The sequence below is a fragment of the Crotalus tigris genome, unplaced genomic scaffold (genome assembly GCF_016545835.1).
Source record: "Crotalus tigris isolate CLP2741 ecotype Arizona unplaced genomic scaffold, ASM1654583v1 scf7180000024386.1433019, whole genome shotgun sequence".
Taxonomy (NCBI): Eukaryota; Metazoa; Chordata; class Lepidosauria; order Squamata; family Viperidae; genus Crotalus; species Crotalus tigris.
Window position 1 is genome coordinate 330,094 of NW_024100556.1, and position 20,486 is coordinate 350,579.

The 20,486-nt window shown below is 39.8% G+C and overlaps 2 protein-coding genes across 4 annotated transcripts in view; one reads left to right on the forward strand and one right to left on the reverse strand.

Moving 5' to 3' along the window:
• ECPAS (Ecm29 proteasome adaptor and scaffold) overlaps positions 1 to 4,159 on the reverse strand; it is a 68,774-nt gene extending 64,615 nt beyond the window's left edge. The window contains exons 1-2 of one of the 3 annotated variants that reach the window (XM_039328975.1): positions 4,053 to 4,154; positions 3,391 to 3,435 (exon numbers count right to left, since the gene is read on the reverse strand). In XM_039328975.1, the coding sequence (XP_039184909.1) occupies positions 3,391 to 3,435; positions 4,053 to 4,074 (67 nt within the window). In that variant the 5' untranslated portion in view covers positions 4,075 to 4,154. Of the gene's footprint in view, positions 1 to 3,390; positions 3,436 to 4,052 lie in introns of all 3 variants that reach the window. The other 2 variants (XM_039328977.1, XM_039328976.1) reach the window with 2 other exon arrangements.
• Positions 4,160 to 9,990: 5,831 nt separating this feature from the next.
• On the forward strand, positions 9,991 to 17,497 carry DNAJC25 (DnaJ heat shock protein family (Hsp40) member C25). The gene is made up of 4 exons (XM_039328978.1): positions 9,991 to 10,480; positions 13,886 to 14,038; positions 15,223 to 15,693; positions 17,155 to 17,497. The coding sequence occupies exons 1-4, from the start codon at positions 10,154 to 10,156 to the stop codon at positions 17,275 to 17,277; spliced, it is 1,074 nt and encodes a 357-aa protein (XP_039184912.1). The 5' UTR covers positions 9,991 to 10,153; the 3' UTR covers positions 17,278 to 17,497.
• Positions 17,498 to 20,486: the final 2,989 nt, after the last annotated feature.

Sequence of the window (20,486 nt, forward strand, 5' to 3'; positions counted from 1 at the left end):
CTCATATTTATGACAACTGCGGTGTCCCAGAGTCATGTGATCACCTTTTGCAACTTTTTGACAAGCAAAATCAATGGGAAAACCAGGTTCATTTTACAACCATGTTACTAACTTAACTGCAGCGATTAACTGCACTTAACAAATGTGGCAAGAAAGGTAGTAAAATGGGGCAAAATTTCCTTAACAAATATCTCACTTAGCATTAGAAATTTTGGGCTCAATTATGGTCCTAAGTCGAGGACTACCTGTATTAACACTTCATGTGATCTCGATTCTGTCCCTTTGTTAATGCAGCCTAGGGCTGTGTTGGTTTTTTTTGACCGCTATAGCACAGTCTGGCTTGATTCATTAACTCCTTATTTTTAAAGATCAGATTTATTTATCATTAACATAAGACTATTTTAGTATTGTTAAAATATATTTATTATCAAGATTGTTTCTATGATTATAGTACTCTCCCCAGCGCTCGCTCTCTTTATTTATTTGCAGTTTTTGTAACCTGGCCCAGTGCATAATGTTGGAAAGAATATAACAGTGTAATAATAATAACACATCTGCCTATCCCAGATCCTTGGGAAAGTGGATAAAAATGTCAAATCCAGTCTGAACAGCTGGCTAACTGTGGGACAAACCATAATAATACAAAGGTAACTCAAACTGAAAGCATGGCAAAACGTATTTTTAATCACCTTCCAAAGTATATGAAGCTCCACAAGTAAGTTATACAACGTGAGGATCAGAAGCCAAAATGACAGCCTCCTGTGTGTGAAGGAACTGGGAGCAGGCTCTGACATGATGTTCTTACTGGCTTGGCAGATTGAATCTTAGTTTTACAGTTGGTCCTTGATGTAATCTGATGTCTTGCAAAGTACTAACTTAGTTGCACAAGCCTATATGGATGGGGCTAGATAAAAACTGTTTTGCACAGCCATAATACTTTTACAGTATTAGAATCCTTTATTAGTATAGGCTAATAGATGTTGATTTTTAAACACTTGCTTAAACTAATTAAATGACAGGAAAAAAGTGGGGTTTTTGTCAACAATTCTGGAGACAAAGATGTTCTCTTACATGTTCTCCAAACCAGTCTTCCTGATTCCTCCCTAATGGATTACAACAAGGGTCCCGAACCCATCCACCCCCAGCTGCCTAAATAAGTGAAGTTCCATCCACGCAAAACCACAGAAAAAATTTTTCTCCACAGAACCAGGCCTTGGTGCCCAAAGGACTGGGGCAGCCTGGACTACAATGTCCACAATTCCAAATCAGAATAGATTTTGACTAGGAATCATAGCCAACAGATTTGAAAAAGCTACTGTCAAGCATTCATACAGATCACTAAATTTTTCAACATTCTTTGTTCAGGCATGGTGCAAAATCATGCAACTTTAAAGGATTACTCAAGATCGGATAATATTTATTCCAAATAAAGAAGCAGCAATAAAAACTTTTATTACATTACTGAGATGCCTTATCCAAGCATCAAAGACACTGCAATTAAAGTTCAACTGTTCCTCATCCAAAAACATTTAATTCCATCAAGTGCAATGGAACTTTCTCCTAAACTATTGCATAATCTTATAATTTCATTAGTACCTCTTCCCTACATATTAGAAGTACTTGTGAACACAAATGAATATGAGCCACTCCCAATCTAGCCTCCTTCACAGGGTTGTGTTGTAGGTATAAAATTGAGGAAAGGGGCCTAGTATGCTAATAAGCCTATCCTTGAACTCTATGGGATATATAGGCAATAAATAACTGCATATTTTTGATACTTTGATATATTGTGTAACATATACATATTAGTATATTTTTGATACTATACTCATATGTGTATATTATACCATATGGTGGACGTATCTGCATTTGCCTAGCGCTAGAGGTAGAAGACTTGGCTCACATACTATATGCTTGTTTTTTGCATAAGAGGGTGACAGACAAGTACCTTGGTTCATTTATTGGGAACTCCATATTAAAACAACATACCTTATGTGCAGCCGGAATCTGAAAACATTTAACACAGCACAGTACATGGAACGATTTGGGGTAGACTGTAGGGGTGATACTGAAATATAATTTTCTCTTATTTTAAATTATTGTGGTACTCTAATTTTACTTCAATTTCATTTTAAATTGTTTTTATAGGATTTTATTAATTTGTGTTTAGAACTCTGTATTTTGATATGGCCTATGGGCTAATCAATAAACTAAACTAATAGTATGGGTATGTTACACACACACACTCCTATATGTGAGTGCACACATATGTAGTATGCATATGAATTCATGCATGCATACGCACACCCAGCTTGCCTCAGTGGCAAAGACTATAGTCATTTCCTGTCACAAAGAAGCATTTCCCGGCCATACCACGCCTCACCGAGCGAGGCCTCAATGCCTTAGATGTGGAATGGGAAGTGGGAGCGGGAGCACCACATTTCGAAAGGCCAAGAGGGATGGCGAGACGGAGCCGGCAAAATCCGTCCTGAAGCGGCCAAGGACCCTCTTGAACTTGCAACACCCTCTTCCTTCTTTGCCCTGCGGGCGGGGTCGGGGGTGCACCTCGGAAAGACCGGCCGCCTCGCCAAATTGGGCCCTGTACGAAGTGGAGGGGCTCTCCTCTTCCCCCTCCCTCCAACTCAAAAAAACAAAACAAAAAAACACCCCACCACCCCGCAAGATTTCCCCAAAGCCGGATTCTAATCCCCCGGGGAAAGCAAAGTCACGACGGGCCTTGCACTTTTTCCACCAGATTCAGGAACAGATTTTGGAGAGGAGGAATGAAATCTGGAATGAAAGGGGGGGGGGAAATAGATTACTTTCCTCAGGACAGTAGAGCAAACTTGGGCAAATCACGTCCCCCTTCTCGCAAGGACGTTCGCGCCCGTACCCACATATCTTTAAAAGGGGGGGGGAGAGGAAGAATGTGTGTGTGTGTGTGTGTGTGTTATCAGTGACCGAAGAGGCTAATTTGGAGGACTGGGTCGTCCCCCTTTCCCATCCTCCTAAAGCTTTTACTGTCCCATTTCCTAATATGACTCTGCAACAACTGAGGCCTAATGGCCGGCTCCTCCTCACCCTCCCCCCCCCCGATCCTGCATCGTCTATGAACAGTTTCCCCCCCCCCCCCCATCAGCTCTCCTCGCCTTTCTTTTTGTAAAGGACTCCCGGCCCTCCGAGCTCCGTTTCCGAGGTCTCCCTATAGCACCCATCAAGGGCGGGGGTGGGGCAGAAGGGCAGGAAGGCCGGCGCACACAGCTTGGAAAACTGACCCACTAAAAAGAAAGAAGGGTTCAAACTCGAGGGCCGGAGCATCCTCTTTTCACCGTGTCCCGCACGAACGAGATTCCCCCGCCGCCGCCGGACCCCCCCCCCAGACACACTTACTCAGCTCGTCTTGGGCAGCAGAAGCGGCCGCAGCCATGTTGTCAGCTGGGAAGAGAAGGCGAGAGAGAAAGAAGCTCAGCCGGGAATTCTCCTAGCTCTGGGCTGCGAGGCAATGGAGCCCAAGGGGCAGAATAGAAGGGGGAGGGGGGCTCCCGTTCTCTCCTTGGCCTTCAGCCCCCTTCTTCGAGGCTTCCCCCGCGACTGAGCTGCCAGAGAAAGGCGGGGGGGGGAGGCCGATGGTTGATTTTTCTCCTCCCTCCTCTGACTCTCCCCTCAAAACGCCAACTGCGGTTGAGAGCCACGCAAAGCTTAAGTAACCTTGCAAATCTCTCCCTGCCTGCATCGGCTTCGTGCACACATGTACTCCACCCTCTCTTGCCTTTCACTTTACTTTTATTTATTTAAAAAGAACGGGGCGATCGTCCAGCTCCTTCTCTTTATCGCCTCCTTCTTGACTACCTACAGCTACAATGCTATCTCCTTCGGCGAACTAAGCTTGCAACTCCGCGTAACTGTTGCAACCAAGACACATAAAAAAAAATCGAAGTAGGTTTTTTTTAAAAAAAAAAAAAAAACCGCCCCTCCATTCATCGTTCGTGATCTACGATTTGTTTTTGTCCTCCACCGATACTTTCCCGAAGATGCAGCTGAAAAGAAATTACCTGAATCCATGCTGACCTCCATGATTGGCAATGTATGTGTACATTCACACCTACACACCTCCCCCCCCCCCACCGGAGTGGTGGAGAAAGGAGGAACAGCATTTTTTTAAAAAAAGAGGAGAGTTTCTCCCCCTATCTGTAGAAGGTCTTTCTAACAAGCTGACTCATTCCTATCTTGAAAGGTATTCGGTTACGATGGTTTTAGAAAACCTGAGATAATTTCCATCCACAGACCTCCTAAACATATGCTACCCATTGGGCCAAGTACTCAGTAGTTAAATGACCTTCAAGCAAAGATGTATTGTGCCTTTTTTCTGCCCAACACTCAACATTCAATATATATACATGTATGGAGATTTAAAATGACTACTTTCATGCATATATACATATACTTATACATATGAAAGTCATTTTAAATCTCCATAATGCAAACCTAGGATGCAAAAATCCTGATTAATACATGGTGAAAAACTGTCATTTTATTGCCATCTAGCTATCTAGGTTTTGCAATACAAATGTAACTGTGTGAAGAAAGGACTTAGGTATATCTAGAAATCTCTAGCAAGAATACAGTGTTCCATTCAAAATGAGCCAGAGTCCCAAGCAGTAAAATCCTTGCAGTGCAAAGCAATGTTGGTGTATTATTTGTTCGTTTGTTAAATTGTTATGCTTCCCATAAAATGTTGTATACAGAGTGCAATTTGTCTTGTAATACTTAAGATATACTATGCCAAGGGAGATGTTCTATCAGCATTATTCAAAGGCAGTTGGGGCATAAAGAAAGACACCATCCATGTTCATACACATGCAATCCCAGTAAGTGATGGTAAGGGTAGAAAGCAAGAATACATAGCTGGTGTCTTACAATATAGCATTTTGCCTATAGCCATAAATTGCTGATCTTTACTTATGGATTATTTCTCATCTCCGTAGCTGCTTTATTTCACTATCTTGACGCATTTTAATATTTGCATAGGTTATCTGTATACACTTTCTGAAATTTGTTAATGAAGGACTAAATGATTCAAGACTAGTTGTCTGAGTTAGGCAACCATAAGTTTGAAGCAGAAAGGAGTAAAAGGAATTTATTTTGGTTCTTGTTCCTTGTTAGCTCACCACTATGTTTAAAATCTCATATCCAAAAAGGTTGTGCCTGCTACAGACATAAATGACTGGTGCAATGTCATTGATGTGACTAGGATTATTGATTGATTGATCAACTATCAATCAATAATCCTAGGCCTAACCATATTTTATGGGGGAAAAGAACACAAGACAGCTAAGTAACCATATAGGTAGTTCGCACCTCATGATTATAATGGAGGCTGCCACATGATTTGCCTCTTAATGATTCCCACCCCTCCCCTCTCTAATGTAGTGGAGAACAGGATGCCTTGGGTGGAAGAGGCCCTGGTGTTGGAGAGACACTGGCCCAGTTAGGAGGAGGGGTCAAGTGGGGGGTTAGTCTAGAACACGGGTGTCAAACTGGCGGCCCGTGGGCCAGATACATCACACACAGGCCATGCCCACCCCAGTCCACAAAGGCAAAAAAGTCACGATACGTCACGTGACATGATTGAGTTTGACATCCATGGTCTACTCTAGAATCTTTACGTAGACATAAGAGAGCAAGGTCCAGCCCCTTCCCTTGAATGTTGTTGAACTTTATCTAGTCTTTCCCAGAGGCAAACTGCCAGTCTGAGAAGATTCCTATGAAATAGGTAATACAACATTAAAGTATCTGGTTTAAACTCTTCAGGTGTGGGTCTAATTATTCACACCTGACATCTGGGAGACCTAGCATAGGCCCATTTGCTCCAGCCCTTTCAAGGCCTTTCCCATACTAAGGCAGGAGTCTGCAACCTTGACAACTTTAAGACTTGTAGACTTCAGCTTCCAGAATTCCTCAGCCAGACGTCCACAAGTCTTAAAGTTGTGAAGGTTGCAGACCCCTGCTCTAAGGCATCCTATGCCCCACTTTTCATCCCTTGAGCTCCCTGCAGGCCATTGGCCTGCTTTCCCCCCACCAAACCAGGTCCCCTACGGACCTTGAGGCTGCTTCCTATCCCACTGGATCCCACACCTTTTTCCCTGGCCACTGTCACTGACCAAACCATGGATTTATTTTGGCAGACCTCTGGAGCTGGAAAGAACAGACTGCTCCATACATTGGCATCCCTGGACCACAGTTCTGTCCTGGAACCAGGCCCTATTTTAAGTAATTAGTTATGATCAGTACAAAATTATAATCAACTTGTGTTGTGTAGCCATTCAGGAATTGCAGGGAGAGGAAGCTATGCTGCCGAGTAATGAGGAGACACAACTGTCACTGATTTTAGAAGATGAGGAATCTGAGTTGCCATCCCCCCCCTTCAAGAACTCACTGTGTGGAGAGGAGAGCAGAGCAAAAGTGTTCTACAAGGGTCCTCACCAGAAAGGAACTTTGCCTTCCCAAATGAGCAATACCAGGATTATTTCTATTTAAGAAGAGCAGTGTACTTAAGCCTCTCTGTTAGAGATAACGTAGACCAGACATGTCAAACTCATGGTGTCACATGACATCATGCAATGTATCAGGATGGTTTTGCCATTGCTGGCAATGGGGTGGGCACAGCTTCCGTATGACCAGTCTGGCCTGTGGGCCGGCAGTTTGACACCCCTGACTTAGGCTGTCCATTGACCTAGACTTTGTGTGCCTTGTCTCTCACCTTGAATTCTTGTGTTTTTTTACTCTGGACCTGGACTGGTTACCAACCCTGCTACGACATTTGGACCTTTGGACTTTTCCCCACTGCACATGCTTTTTGCTGTGTTTGCAAGCTTGTTGGACTTTGGGGGAGCTTAATTTATTTTGTTTGCGTGTATTTGTTTGTGTGTGCATACTTCCAACTTCCTGCGGTCTTTCTCACTGACTTTGCTTGTGGGAAACTGGCAGAAAAGCTCACAAATCAAGGTCATGTGACCAGGAGATGTGCAATTGTCAGAAATCTAAGCCAGTTGGGAAATGCCCAGATCACAATGGCATAGTTGTAAGAACCAGGAAATGTTCAAGCGTCTGGTAAACAATTTTTTTTAACAAGATGCATATGAAATGTGATAAAATGGTTGGGGTGTTTAACTAGAATTGCAGAGGTTCAGATTCAGTTCCACAATATGTTGTGAAAGCTTACTCAGTGACTTTGGTTTGATGCAATGATATCGTTGTGGACGAGTCAAAATCAGCAAGATGGTACAGCAATATTATAATGCAAACCCAATTCCTTGCCATTTTGGAATATTAGATTTCACATGTATCTTCAATATTTCACATATGAATAAAAACAAGATTATAACCACTGGACAAAAGCTCCCATTCCTTTTTGTTTCTACTTCTTATTGATAAATTGCCTACTGTGCCTAAAGTGGTTTTCACCAATCTGGTATCTTCCAAATCTATCATACCAACCAATTTATAGTCATTAGCCATGTTATCAGGATAATGGGAGTTATGTCAACGTAACTGAAAGGCCCAGATAGAGAAACCTATCTTAAAATAATTCAAAACAGCCTGTCTTCCACAAATATCCGTTATCATCCAATGTCAGGAATGATGAGCAAAAAACACCAGAAGTATATGTCAAAAGTATATTATTCCAGCAGGATTAAAAACCCAAGTCATGAAACCAAAAGTATGAAAGTTATCCCAGCTACCCAGCTAAAGTAAGCAAACACTTATGTTGGACAGCAGCGATATAAGAAGATACTGGAGGCAGACCACTCTTTTAGTAATAACAATAATCATTTCATACTGTATGGAAGAAGACAATGATAAACCACACTTCTGCATTTTACCAAGAAAACCACATGGACAGCCAATATGAAGTTATTGACAATACAGGACAGGATGATGAGCCCGAGGTTGGATGGCACTCAGTATGCTACTGAGGAAGAGCTGAGGATTTTTTTAAAAGTACCATTGAAACATCTAGTTTTATGGTCACATTCAATTTGAATTTGACAGATGTGCTGCTTGTCATTAGAAACTAAAAAGCCAAAGTTGGAAATATGGACGAAAATGTGGTTGGACTATATGGCTGAAGAAATCAAATGAAGAAAGAGAATGACTCAGCACTGTCTGCTAATCCAAATATTTTTTCATTGCTAACACTGTCGTCAGATAAGTGACAGCACCAAATGGAGTACATGGAAATGAAACAGATGACATGATTGGCACAAGGAAGTGAAAGAGTTCAGTTATAAGAAAAAGATATGGTCAGGGGCTGCTTGAAGAACAAAGCAGGAACCACCCATGTGCAAGTTCCAAGGTCAAGCAGCAGAAAATCAACCTGTTTTTACAAGATGAACTTGGGCATAATGCCTACCATTTTTAAGGAGAACATCAGGAATCATTTTGAAGTTTTGAACTTCCTTGATAGGGAATCAGAGCTGTGGAATAAATACAAATGCTAAGGATGAAGGTGAAAAGAGACTGCCAAAGACCTAAAAGTGGAAGAAAGCAACTAGATATTGGAACAAACCATGGAAATTGCCAAAAAATAAATAAAAAGAAGAGAAACCAAAGCTATGAAAGACAAAAATCTCAGGAAAGAACAGAATTTCAGATATCTTAGAAGAGATCTAAAGCAATGTTACAATACCTGTAAAAACATCAAAGATGAAAGCAAACATAGAAAACAAGGGCTTTCAAAAGATCTTGATTCCATTCTTGAATTTGTTCCAACCTGAAATTTGTATATGAAAGGTTTTCTAATGGACAGATAGTAACTGATAAATCCCATAAAGGTGGAAGGAGTAAAGATGTCAACATCCAAGATGCATTGGAAGATATTTGCTACTTACTTCTAGCATTAGAACACCAGATTAGCTTAACACTGCAGTCATTATCAAATCAGAAGGCTTCTGGAATTGATGGAATTGTCCTCAGAAATAGTTATTTTCAAAAAAATTATCTTCAGAAAGTAACAGAAGAAGAATGCGTAAAAGATCTAACCAAACTATGCCACTAAGTCTAGTGAGCAACCCAGTGGCCAACAGATAAGAAAGACATTGATCTATATACCAATACCAAAGAAAGGAAACTCATCAGTGTGTGCATACTTAATTTCACCTGCTAGCCAAATGCTTAGAATTATCCAGTGTGAAATAGAATCCTACATAGAAAAGAAAAAGCCCAACTTTCAAGATAGCTTTTAAAAAGACAGAGGGACTCAAAACATTATTTCTAATGCGTGCTGCATAACTGAGAAAGCCGGAGTACAAAAGTGAAGTTAACATGTGATTATAGACGAGCCTTTGACTGTGTAGATGTGCAATGGGAATCCCAGAACATCTCATTGTTCTCATGCAAAAATATACACACGTCAAGAAGCCAATCTGCACATTACATGAGGCAAAGCTGTATACTCTCATTTATTCAACTTATATGCTATAGATAGATAGATAGATAGATAGATAGATAGATAGATAGATAGATAGATAGATAGATAGATAGATAGATAGATAGATAGATAGATCCTGGAGAAAATTTATCTAAATGATCCTGAAGAGTCGACACCGACTTGCTAGCACACAACCAATTATTTAAAAAAAACCACGCCCAAGTTCTTAGGCGTATTATCTTATACAGTACAATTGGTTTGGGTTCTTTCATCTCCGACCCCGAGCTTGCAGATTTTCTCTCCCTGCTATTGGCTGAACACGCTCCACGTGTCGTTCCCATTCCCCTCCCCACATACACCTCTAGCTAAACTCCACTTTTCATTTTCATTGGCCCCCTCGGTTGCTCTATTTCCACCCCCTGGGCGTCTTCAACCGCTCCTCTGGCGTGCAAGCTAGCATTGTCTCGCCTCCCGGTTTTCTTCCTCTGCTCTCCGATTGGCCGATTATTTTTCATTTCTGACCATTCCCCTTTCGACGTCGGGCGGCTTGGGGACGTGCGGTTGGCGCTCCGCGCTTGCCAGCCCCCTTCGCTTTGTCCACGTCCAACTGTTCTAGTCCCGCCCTAGGCTCGCGCTGTCGCCGGGAGAAGGCGAGGTGGTTGGGGTTCGGCCGCTTTGCAACCGAGGCCCAACGGCGAAGCCTCCTTGGGAGCGGCCGCGGCGATGGCGGCGGCGCGAGTGCTGAGGAACTCAGGGGGCCGGTTTCGGTGGCGGACGGGGCACTGGCCGCTGTTGGTGTGGGTCCTCCAGTGCCTCTGGCTGCGGTCGGCGGAGGCCCTGGTGGAGGGATTGTATTGCGGGAAGCTGGTGTGCTACGACGTGCTCGGGGTTAGCCGCGATGCCAGCAAGGGTGAGATCGCCCGCGCGTACCGGCAGCTGGCTTTGCGCTACCATCCGGACCGGCAGCTGAAACCCGACCGGAATGGCAAAGGAGCCGAGACCGCCCAGGAGAAGTTCCTGCTGATCGCTACCGCCTACGAGACCCTCAAGGTGAGAGAGCGGGGCCGGGACCGCCCCCTCCCTCCTCCCGGCCTGGGCGGATGCCTCCGGTAAGACACGCACCCTCCTCCCCTTCTACGAGCACATGCCTCCACCTCCTACTCCTCCCGCCGGTCGCCTTGAGAGAGGATGGAGCAGCTGCGGGGGACGGGAATGGCTGACGCCAGGAGGACTCGGAACCAGATGGCCTTGTTTGGTTGGGCCCTGGAGTATTTCCTATATAGATGATGATTAATTGCAAATCCTTTCGTCCCTAAGCTCTGTGCTTGCACGGGCTGGCTGGGGATGATGCAAAGTGTAGGGCCGTGCTTCTGGAAAGAATGCCAGGGCTATACATAACCACAGGTGTCAAATTAGGAAAGGTTACTTGAAGTCAAAAAAGAAAAGAAAGGTGCTCCGCTGCATCGTGTGACAAGTCCTCCTAATCTAAGCAGTCTTGTTTCCCCATATTAGTCAGCTAGGATAATCAAGAAACCTGTCCCGCTTTTGCTTAGAAGGGCTTCTTCAGGAAAGCTGCTATTGAAAGACATTGGCTTTGGCAATGAAGTGGAACCTCCTTGCGTTAGAAGCAGGATACAGATAGTCCTCGACTTAACGGCCACAGTTGGGCCCCAAGTTTACGTTGCTAAGGGAGAAATTTGTTAACTGGGTTTTGTCCCCATTTTACAACTTTTTTTGCCACATTTGTTCAGTGAATCACCACGGTTCTTAAAAATTAGTAACCTGGTTAAGTGAGTCTGGTTTCCCCATTGACTTTGCTGGTCAGAAGGTCGCAAAAGGGGATCACATGACTGTCATAAATGTGTCATAAATGTGAGTCTGCTGTCAAGCGGACGAATGTAAATCATGTAACCATGGGGATGCTGCAACAGTCATAAGTGAGAAAAATAGTCATGTCACTTTTTTCAGTGCTGTTATTTGAAAGGTCACTAAATGAACTGTTGTAAGTCGAGGACTACCTGTGTTTGGATACCAGCTTTTAGGGATAACAACCGGGGATGATCGATTCTTTTATACTACTAGGCTTCAAGGAGCGTTTGTCTAGCAGGTGTAACAAATAGCATCTGGGCTAGGCAAATCTTTGGGAAAAAACCGCAGTTTTCTTAGGACATGAGACAGGAGGAGACCCTGCAGAAAACTTTTTAAATTAAAAAATTAAATTAAATTCCCCTTAAGGCTTTTCTATGTTCTGAATATCTGAAATGTCAGCTTTAGGGTTTGAAATAATCCATCACGTTGTGCAGGTGTTTAAAGCGTCCCATGTACTTTAGTAATCTTTACACCTCTGATGTAAGGTTATGTCTTGTCGTTATCCCCAAACTTCAAAAGAAGCAGAAGTTCAAAGAAAAAGGCTTTGAGGCAGACTGTTGATTTGAAGTGAATGTTTGTTAACAATGAAGAACAATTGTCATACATTGGAGATGTCCTAAGAAAGAGACATTGTATAATCACACCATTGCTACATCAGCTTTTTCAGAAGATGTACTGGTGTAAACATGCAATTTAGGTATAAAAGTGATCATGTTCTCTAAACTTTATGCAGCAAGAGATTCATGACTTTAAAAAAGTGCACGGTATCACGCTTGGTGATATGTCAGTCATGGATGAGTATAAAGTAGCTCTTTAGGTTGCACCAGGAAGTGTATAGAGTGACAGAATACAGGTAGTCAGTAGCATCATTAATTACCATATTAAAAAGCAAGATGAAAACCAGCCCTGAGATGAACATAATAAAGTCCTTTGAGCTCGAGACAATTTGAAAACAATGAGTCACAGCTATTATGTTTACAGGTCTCCAAAAGCCAAGCTGAGAATCTTCTAACTTTTATCGTATATTAAAAGGTGCCTGCTAGATAGGCTGAAATCCAAATAAAACTATGAATTTTACTTTCCTTCTCCAATTTTAATAATACTGTGTGTTTTTAAGACCATCAGATTTATAATTTTTTCCATTCAAAATGTTTTATGAGGATTGAGAATGTTTTAAGAAAACTTTCGGCTGTGGTAGATCATTGGAAACCAGTCCATGAAGGACTTCAAGTAGCAAAGAATCTTTTGAATTATTAAATATAGGTAATGTTTGGCTTTGAGTACTATAAAAATATAGTAGTTGTCATACATATATTAAAGACATTTTATTTAGGAATTAATGCTACCAGAAATATTCCTGTTTCCTCTTTTAAGATGGATTCAACACTGGGTAGGTCATAGCTTCATCGTGGAATTTCTCCAGTCCTATTTATGTGTGGCATGACAAAAAGCAAGCCCCATATTCAACATCTTCCATCTTCAATAGACATTTTTTTAAAAAAAAAATGAAATGAGTGAAGAGTAACTGCCAATCATATTTGGGAAAGTAACCAAAATGAATGGTGATAGTTTGATCTATATAAACCAATTTTCTATCCTGCTGACACCCCTTATCTCTGCACATTATATCTCTTCTACGGTATCTCTAAAACAGGAGATACTTTTCATGGCTATAAAAATCTGGATGACTAGTAGATGGCAGTGAAATTTTAGTCTTTGGTGTATTTCTTTGCTGTGTTCTTGAGATTTGCTGAAAGCAATTTTACTTTGCTTTCAGTTTTTAGCAAGCATCTTCTCTGTTTCATTTATTCTTGAACATAAGGGGGTGTATATATATATATATATATATATATATATATATATATATATATATATTTGTTTAGTTGTTAGGTGCACGAGTGCAGAAGTTTCACTTCTTTCAAAAACAGGCCTCTTTCGTATGTGAAGGTTGGGATAAATCCTTTTTATCTGCATCAGGATGAGAAACAAGAGTATTTCAGATCTTCATCCAAATAACTGCAATGGGAATCTTTAGGAAACTGTTAGCAGATGCTATATAATTTGTCTATTCTTTCAGTACATTGAATATTTTGAGAAGTAGGGCATATACTCACTAAGTTCAGTAGGGACAAAAAACAGTAACATTCTGTTGTCTAATCAAACTAATCAATATAAGTGATGTGTGAAAAAATTGAAGAGGTTTCTGAGTTGTGGTGAGTGCAGTTTCTAAAAGCCTTCAAAGCAAGTGAATTCAATGAAGCACAGTGCTTTCCTTTATTCTGAAAAATATACATTTTATTTTAGAAAATAAAAATGATGGATGGTTCAGTCATGGGGTTATTGTGATATTCTGAAAGTACATAATATTTTTAATGTGTTTGAAAGTAAATATATTGCTTTGTTTAAATTCAGCTTTTAATTGTTTTATTGCATAAATAGAATTAATTTCTAAATCAACAAAGCTAGATATATAATTGGCATAAAATCCACATTCAAAAACATTTATTTAAACTGACATACAACTTATTTTATTTCCTTCTGAAATGGAATATTTCCATATTAAAAAACTGCCAATTTCTTTTTCAGGATGAAGAAACTCGTAAGGATTATGATTATATGCTGGATCATCCTGAGGAGTATTACAGCCATTACTATCACTATTATTCTAGAAGATTGGCACCCAAGGTGGATGTCAGAATAGTGATTCTTGTCACGGTTTGTGCCGTTTCTCTATTTCAGGTAAGTACTGTATGCTTTTATCCTACCTGTCCCCGTATTCTCTAGTTTGGACATACTGTGGTATTGGATCCAGAATTCCACTTGTATTGGAGGGTGGAGGTGATAAAAAATCCTTCTCTCTTTAGTCCATTGTGTGGGGAGTCTACATGGGGAAGAGGTAATTGATTACTCCCTTCATGTTGCAGCTCAGTAAGCCAAGGTAAATATGCTAAGTGTTTTTCTTCCTTTATGTAAACAGTAAGCATTTAAAGTTTTAAACATTGTTCTTGTGCAAAATTTTTTTTGGTTGAGAAATGGTGCATACAGGTAATTCTCGACATACAAGAGTTTGTTTAGTGACCATTCAAAGTTAGAACGCCACTGAAAAAAATGACTTATGACTGTTTTTCACACTTACAACCATTGCAAGCATCCCCATGATCACATGTTCAAAATTCAGATGCTTGGCAACTAACTCATATTAATGATGGTTGCAGTTTTCTGAGGTCGTGTGATCACTTTTTGCAACCTTCTGACAAGCAAAGTCAACGGGGAAGCCAAGTTCACTTAATAACTGCATTGTTAACAACTGCTGTGATTCACTAACAACTATGGCAAGAAAGGTCGTAAAATGGGGTAAAATTCACTTACCTGTTTCACTTAGCAACAGAAATTTTGGGTTCAGTTGTAGTCGTAAGTTGAGGACTACCTGTAATTTGTTATGTACACTTGCCACACACTTGCCACGTATTCGGAATTATGTCATTTAAATATTGAATTTGTCTATCATGATTCATAAAGCCACATATCAATCTACATATTTCTTTGTTTTTTGTCATGACATGATTATCCATAAAAGTTTGCATATAGTTAATCTTCACATAATGACGCAATCTCAGCCTGGTGAGGACTATCTGTACATGTTTGAATAAAAAGAGACTGTGATAAAACACAAGCAGGTAGCAGATAAAAATAATGCATTTGGATTTCTTAAAAATTGCATGTCGTGACTCATGTTTCTGAATACATAGATGCAGAATTTCAGAAAAGATGAAATAAACAAGGTTGTACTAATGCAAGCAAAAAACAACGCAATAAAGTGAATTTTATATTTAGACCAAGTAGTATGGGAAAAAAAATAAGGGTTAAAGTTTCTCTAAAATTAAAATTGTATGTGAATTTGAACTTACCATTTCGTATTTTAGTTTTTCAGCTGGCGGACTAGCTACAATGAAGCTATCAACTACCTAGCAACTATGCCAAAATATCGTATACAAGCTACTGAAATTGCTAGGCAACAGGGTCTATTGAATAGAGCCAAAGAAAAGGGCAAAAGCAGACGAACCAAGGAAGAAATCCGCAAAGAAGAAGAAGAAATAATCAAAGATGTAATAAAAAACAAAATAGATATCAAGGGTGGCTACCAGAAACCCCGAATCTATGACATTCTCTTGTTTCAAATTATTTTAGCACCTATTTTTCTGTGCAAATACATAGCATGGTATTTTTGGTGGATTTATTCTTTCAATATCAAAAGGCAAGAGTATGGTGAAGAAGAAAAATTGTATATCATACGCAAATATATGAAAATGTCACAATCCCAATTTGACACTTTGGAAGATCATCAGAAAGAGTCCTTTCTTAAACGGGAGCTTTGGATAAAAGAAAATTATGAGGTGAGTGATGGTGATACCAAAGAAGTAACTCCCCCCCCAAATATTCTCAGCTTAGTGAGTAACCATAGAGATGGTTTTCACCATCTTTGAGCATTGATCTCATGCAGCAAATCCCAAGTAATTATCAATCGATTTATATGAGCCACAGGGTTGATGTTTTATCATCCACAGTGCAATTATTATCTGGGTTCGACAGTTGAGGTGCAACAAATAGTCTCCTACTTTTCATTGGTTGGATTTTGTGAAACATACAACTTTCTCTTTAAATAATACACAATAAACGCATAGTCATTATAGTCTCATAAGCTACATTTTTGTTTGTGTCTATAATGTCTAGTTAATAGAATAGATTTCTAAGTGAGATTATTTTTTTTTAAAGCTGCTTGGTCTGTTTACTGCTATTCACGATTTGTAAACACAAGATGGTCTTTCAGGAAGCAGAGTCAATTATCTAGTTCAAGAATAAAAAAAGGAGCAGCCCAGCAGTTGTATGTACAGGCAGTCCTCTTTAGCGGGCACAGTTGGGACTGCAACTCAGTCATTAAACGAAGCCGTTGCTACCATAGGAGAAACTGTGATAGTACTTAACAATCTTACCTCAGCTTTTCTTTGCTTTACAAGTCTGTGAAGTTGTAAATGTGAGGACTGGTCCCAAAATTACTTTTTCATCATTGTCATAACTTGAACAGTCACTAAACAAGACAGTTGCTTTACAAGGAGTACCTGTTATCCATCAGAAACTGTTTCATGACCTTCCCCCAAGTGAGTAGGTCTTGGCTAACGGGTTTGAAAGAGCATAATGAGTGCTTTAAAATACCAATATCATCCCTTACAAGTCCTGAATCCACTTCTGTGGGCCCCACCCAGATCACTGAGTGGCCCTCAACCTGGTGTGGTCCTCAGGCTGATTAAAAGACTGATGAAAATCATAGCCATGATATACTCCATCCCATGAACTGTAGTTTGGCATATAAGTACACAATTGCTTGTGATTTGCTGATATGTACTGGCAGAGCTGAATATTCATGGTTGTAATCAGTTATGTTATTTGTATTGCAGTTGAACAAAATTGAAGCTGAGAATCAGTTTAGTATAGTGACAGGTTTTGCGCTGGAGTGGCACTTGCCCATCAATTTTACCTTAGTATTTTGCTTAAAATACTAAGAAATAAATGCATGGAGATTTCCTGCAAATCACTGAATGATCCGCCAGGAAATCATGATCTACTTTTTACCTATTCCTGCTTTAATCTATTTATTTTAATGTTCTTGCCTTGTCTAACTTTTTAGCTCTGGAACCAATTCATTTACACTTACGTAATTCACAATAATCTATATGAAATACCTAATAGATGGATGAGTCTGCATTTGAAAGTGATGTGTCTGCACTGAAATTTGCAATGAGGTTGTGCAAATATATATTGCAGACTGATGTGGGTTTCATTAAACCTTCCCTTTTTAGCTTTACAAACATGAACAAGAGGAGGAGCTGAAGAAAAAAATGGCAATGGATCCTCGATGGAAAAGATACCGGAGATGGATGAGGAATGAAGGGCCTGGAAGACTGACGTTTATTGATGATTGATATGCGCAATCACAGAATTGACAGAATTATTCATATCTAAAATGTTCAGAGTTTAACTGCTGTGTTTCAGTGGTATCCTAAAACTCAGGAATTAATCAGGCAGAAAACTAGTAACATTTTATGATTTTATATATGTGTATACAAATAAAAGTAAATATGTTAATTATACATATTTTTTTTCCACACTTGGTGTTCTATGGAATTAAAACTCTCTGAGGCAGATGCATTAATTCCTTTATACTGCTATTTATAGTAGTAGTCCTTGACTTACAACCATTCGTTTAGGTGTCATTCAAAGTTACAACGGCAGTGAACAAGTGATTTATGATAGTTTTTCATATTTATGACCATTGCAGCATCCCCATGGTCACATGATTAAAATTCAGGCGCTTGGCAACTGCTTCCTATTTATGATGGTTGTCCCAGGATCCTATGATCGCCTTTTGTGACTTTCTGAAAGCAAATTCAATGGCAAAGTCAGATTCACTTTCCAACTGTTACCAACTCAACAACCGCAGCGATTCACTTTATAGCTGCAGCAAGTAAGGTAAAATGGGGCAAAACTCATTTGACTGTCTCAGCAATGGAAATTTTGAACTCAGTTGTGGTCGTAAATTGAGGACTACCTACCATGTAGGTATAATCTACAAATACTGAATTTAGGCAGCGAACAAATCCTGGAAAGTTTGTAACATGTCATGATGCTTTTCTTCTCTATAAACTTATTTTTACTTATTTAAAACATTTCTGTAGCCACCTTCCTTAAGATTGAGCTCTGGTTGGCTTAACAGTCAAAAAAGAAAACAATATATACAGCCATAAAAACACAAGAAAGAGTAAAAGCAAAAAAGAAAAAAATCTGGTGCCACAGCTACACTTCTCAGATGTCACACACTTCAATCTCATCCCACGTTGACCTCACCCTATCCCAGCACTTGGCGGAATAATCCTATTATCAAAGTCCCCTTTATGTATCAGGAAAAATAATATAAAGATTGAAAGCAATGGCAGGTTGTTTGTATCATTGCCTGGGCTGGCAAAGAAAGATTTCCAGTAAGAGCAGGAATAGTACTTTTTGCAACCATCTGCTAAAATTCCAAAGTATTAGATGGTGAAACGTGTACAATTGCAATAGTCAGAATTATATCAACAAATTGTGTGGCTAAGACAAAATGTTAATGGAGAATGCCTTATCTCTTCTATAGTCCTGAGGTTTTTTTTAAATCTTAGTGTATATTGTGCTCTGAAAGAAGTAGATTTCTACAGTTGAAAAAAAAATATTTAACTTTTAAACTGCCTTCATTAATAACTGGTGTGCAATTTAGCTGATGATAAACTACGTCTACCTTATTTTTTGTTTAAATTCCAGTTCCTTTGGTTGAAATTACTAATATATCAATAAGTATTAAAATAAGAGCATTTGAATAAAGCAAATTATTAAGCCCTGGAATCCAAAATGCGTTCGCTCTCATGTACAGAGCTTTTATATTTATTCATTAAGGAAAGCGCCATTGTGACTAGTGAGATGTGAAATTTATGTAACATAAAACAATCCCATCTGTGCTGCTTTGGGAGCATTTCTCCAGATAAATGTTCAGATAAAAACCATCTAAGCTGACAAATACCTGAAAGAGCATAATTTCTAACGTAAACAGACCAAAATCAGGATCATTATCACCTTATAATATCAACATTACCCCTCCTGATGTCCAGCTGTATTTAATTACAGCCCCTATTATCCCCAGTCAGGCACACTTTCTGGATAATTTTTTTTAATGAAGCTGGTAGAAAAGAGTATAAGGGGAATATGAAATAGTGAGCTGTCAACCCCAATAGGCAGAGAGAACCAAGAAATCCACTCCAAAGAAAGGCTGAGTCTGCTTTTATAGAGAGATATTATACTAACAGAATCTTGCAAGTTTTCCTGCTCTCACTGAATCAGAGTGGTATCAACTTGAGCTGCTGCTTTATAGTATGTTATGTTGTTTCTCTGTACTAAAAAAATGGTGTTTCCTTTGCCTAGGTTCTTGCATATCAGCCAAGTGGCAGACAGAAACACTACACTTGCAGCAGCATAAGAGATATTTCCTTAGCACTTGAGTGATTCTCAGATCAGATGAGGATTTCCTCAAATATAAACATGTTAACCCTTTACTTCATGGTAAAAATGTCTCTGCGCTTTCCTGTTATGCACTGTTTTGGGAATGTTTCCCTAATTACATATCTTGCTTTCTGAACTTGCAAGGCATTTTTACCTCCATCCACCCTACAGTCTTTAGAACAGAAGACTTTTTTTCATTCAATAAGGCTTGACACTAATGAGTAATTTTACAATCTCAAAGCCATATTGAGTTTTATTTATGTTATTCTGCTCAGAAGTGTAAAATGGGAACTTCGAGAATCTGGGCATCAGAAGTCCTAAGCAACTGTATTTAAACTAGGAATTTCAACTGCTGCTGGAATACCAAGATGGAATCTATCGTAGAAGTAGCCAACTGTGGAACTGAGTAAATGATTGCCACTTTAATTTAAACTTTCAATGAAAGTGATAAATAATAACACAATGTCTCTAAACTTACATTTTCAAAGCATTTTGTTTCTACCATCAATGGTAAGATGCAGCTTCTTCATCAATATGACCAGTAGAACTTGTGAGAGAAAAAGTTACAAACTACAGTTCTATTTTAATTAAATCAGAAATTATTTCCCCAAGAAACATGCATATTAAAGAACATTTTATTTTATACGAGGTCTGTAAGGAAAAACCCCTTCATGGATCACCCTGCCAACAAAAGTGCATATAGTCAAGGCCATGGTTTTCCCAGTTGCAATGTATGAATGTGAAAGTTGGACCATAAAGGCTGAGCGACAAAGAATTGAGGCCTTTGAACTATGGTGCTGGAGAAGACTCCTGCGAGTCCCTTGGACTGCAAGGTGATCAAACCAGTCAGTCCTGGAGGAGATCAACCCTGACTGCTGTTTAGAAGGCCAGATCCTGAAGTTGAAACTCAAATACTTTGGCCACCTAATGAGAAGGAAGGACTCACTGGAGAAGAGCCTAATGCTGGGAAAGATTGAGGGCAATGGAAGAATGGGATGACAGAGAATGAGGTGGCTGGATGGAGTCACTGAAGCAGTAGGTGTGAGCTTAAATGGACTCCAGAAGATGGTAGAGGACAGAAGGCTTGGAGGAACGTCCATGGGGTTGC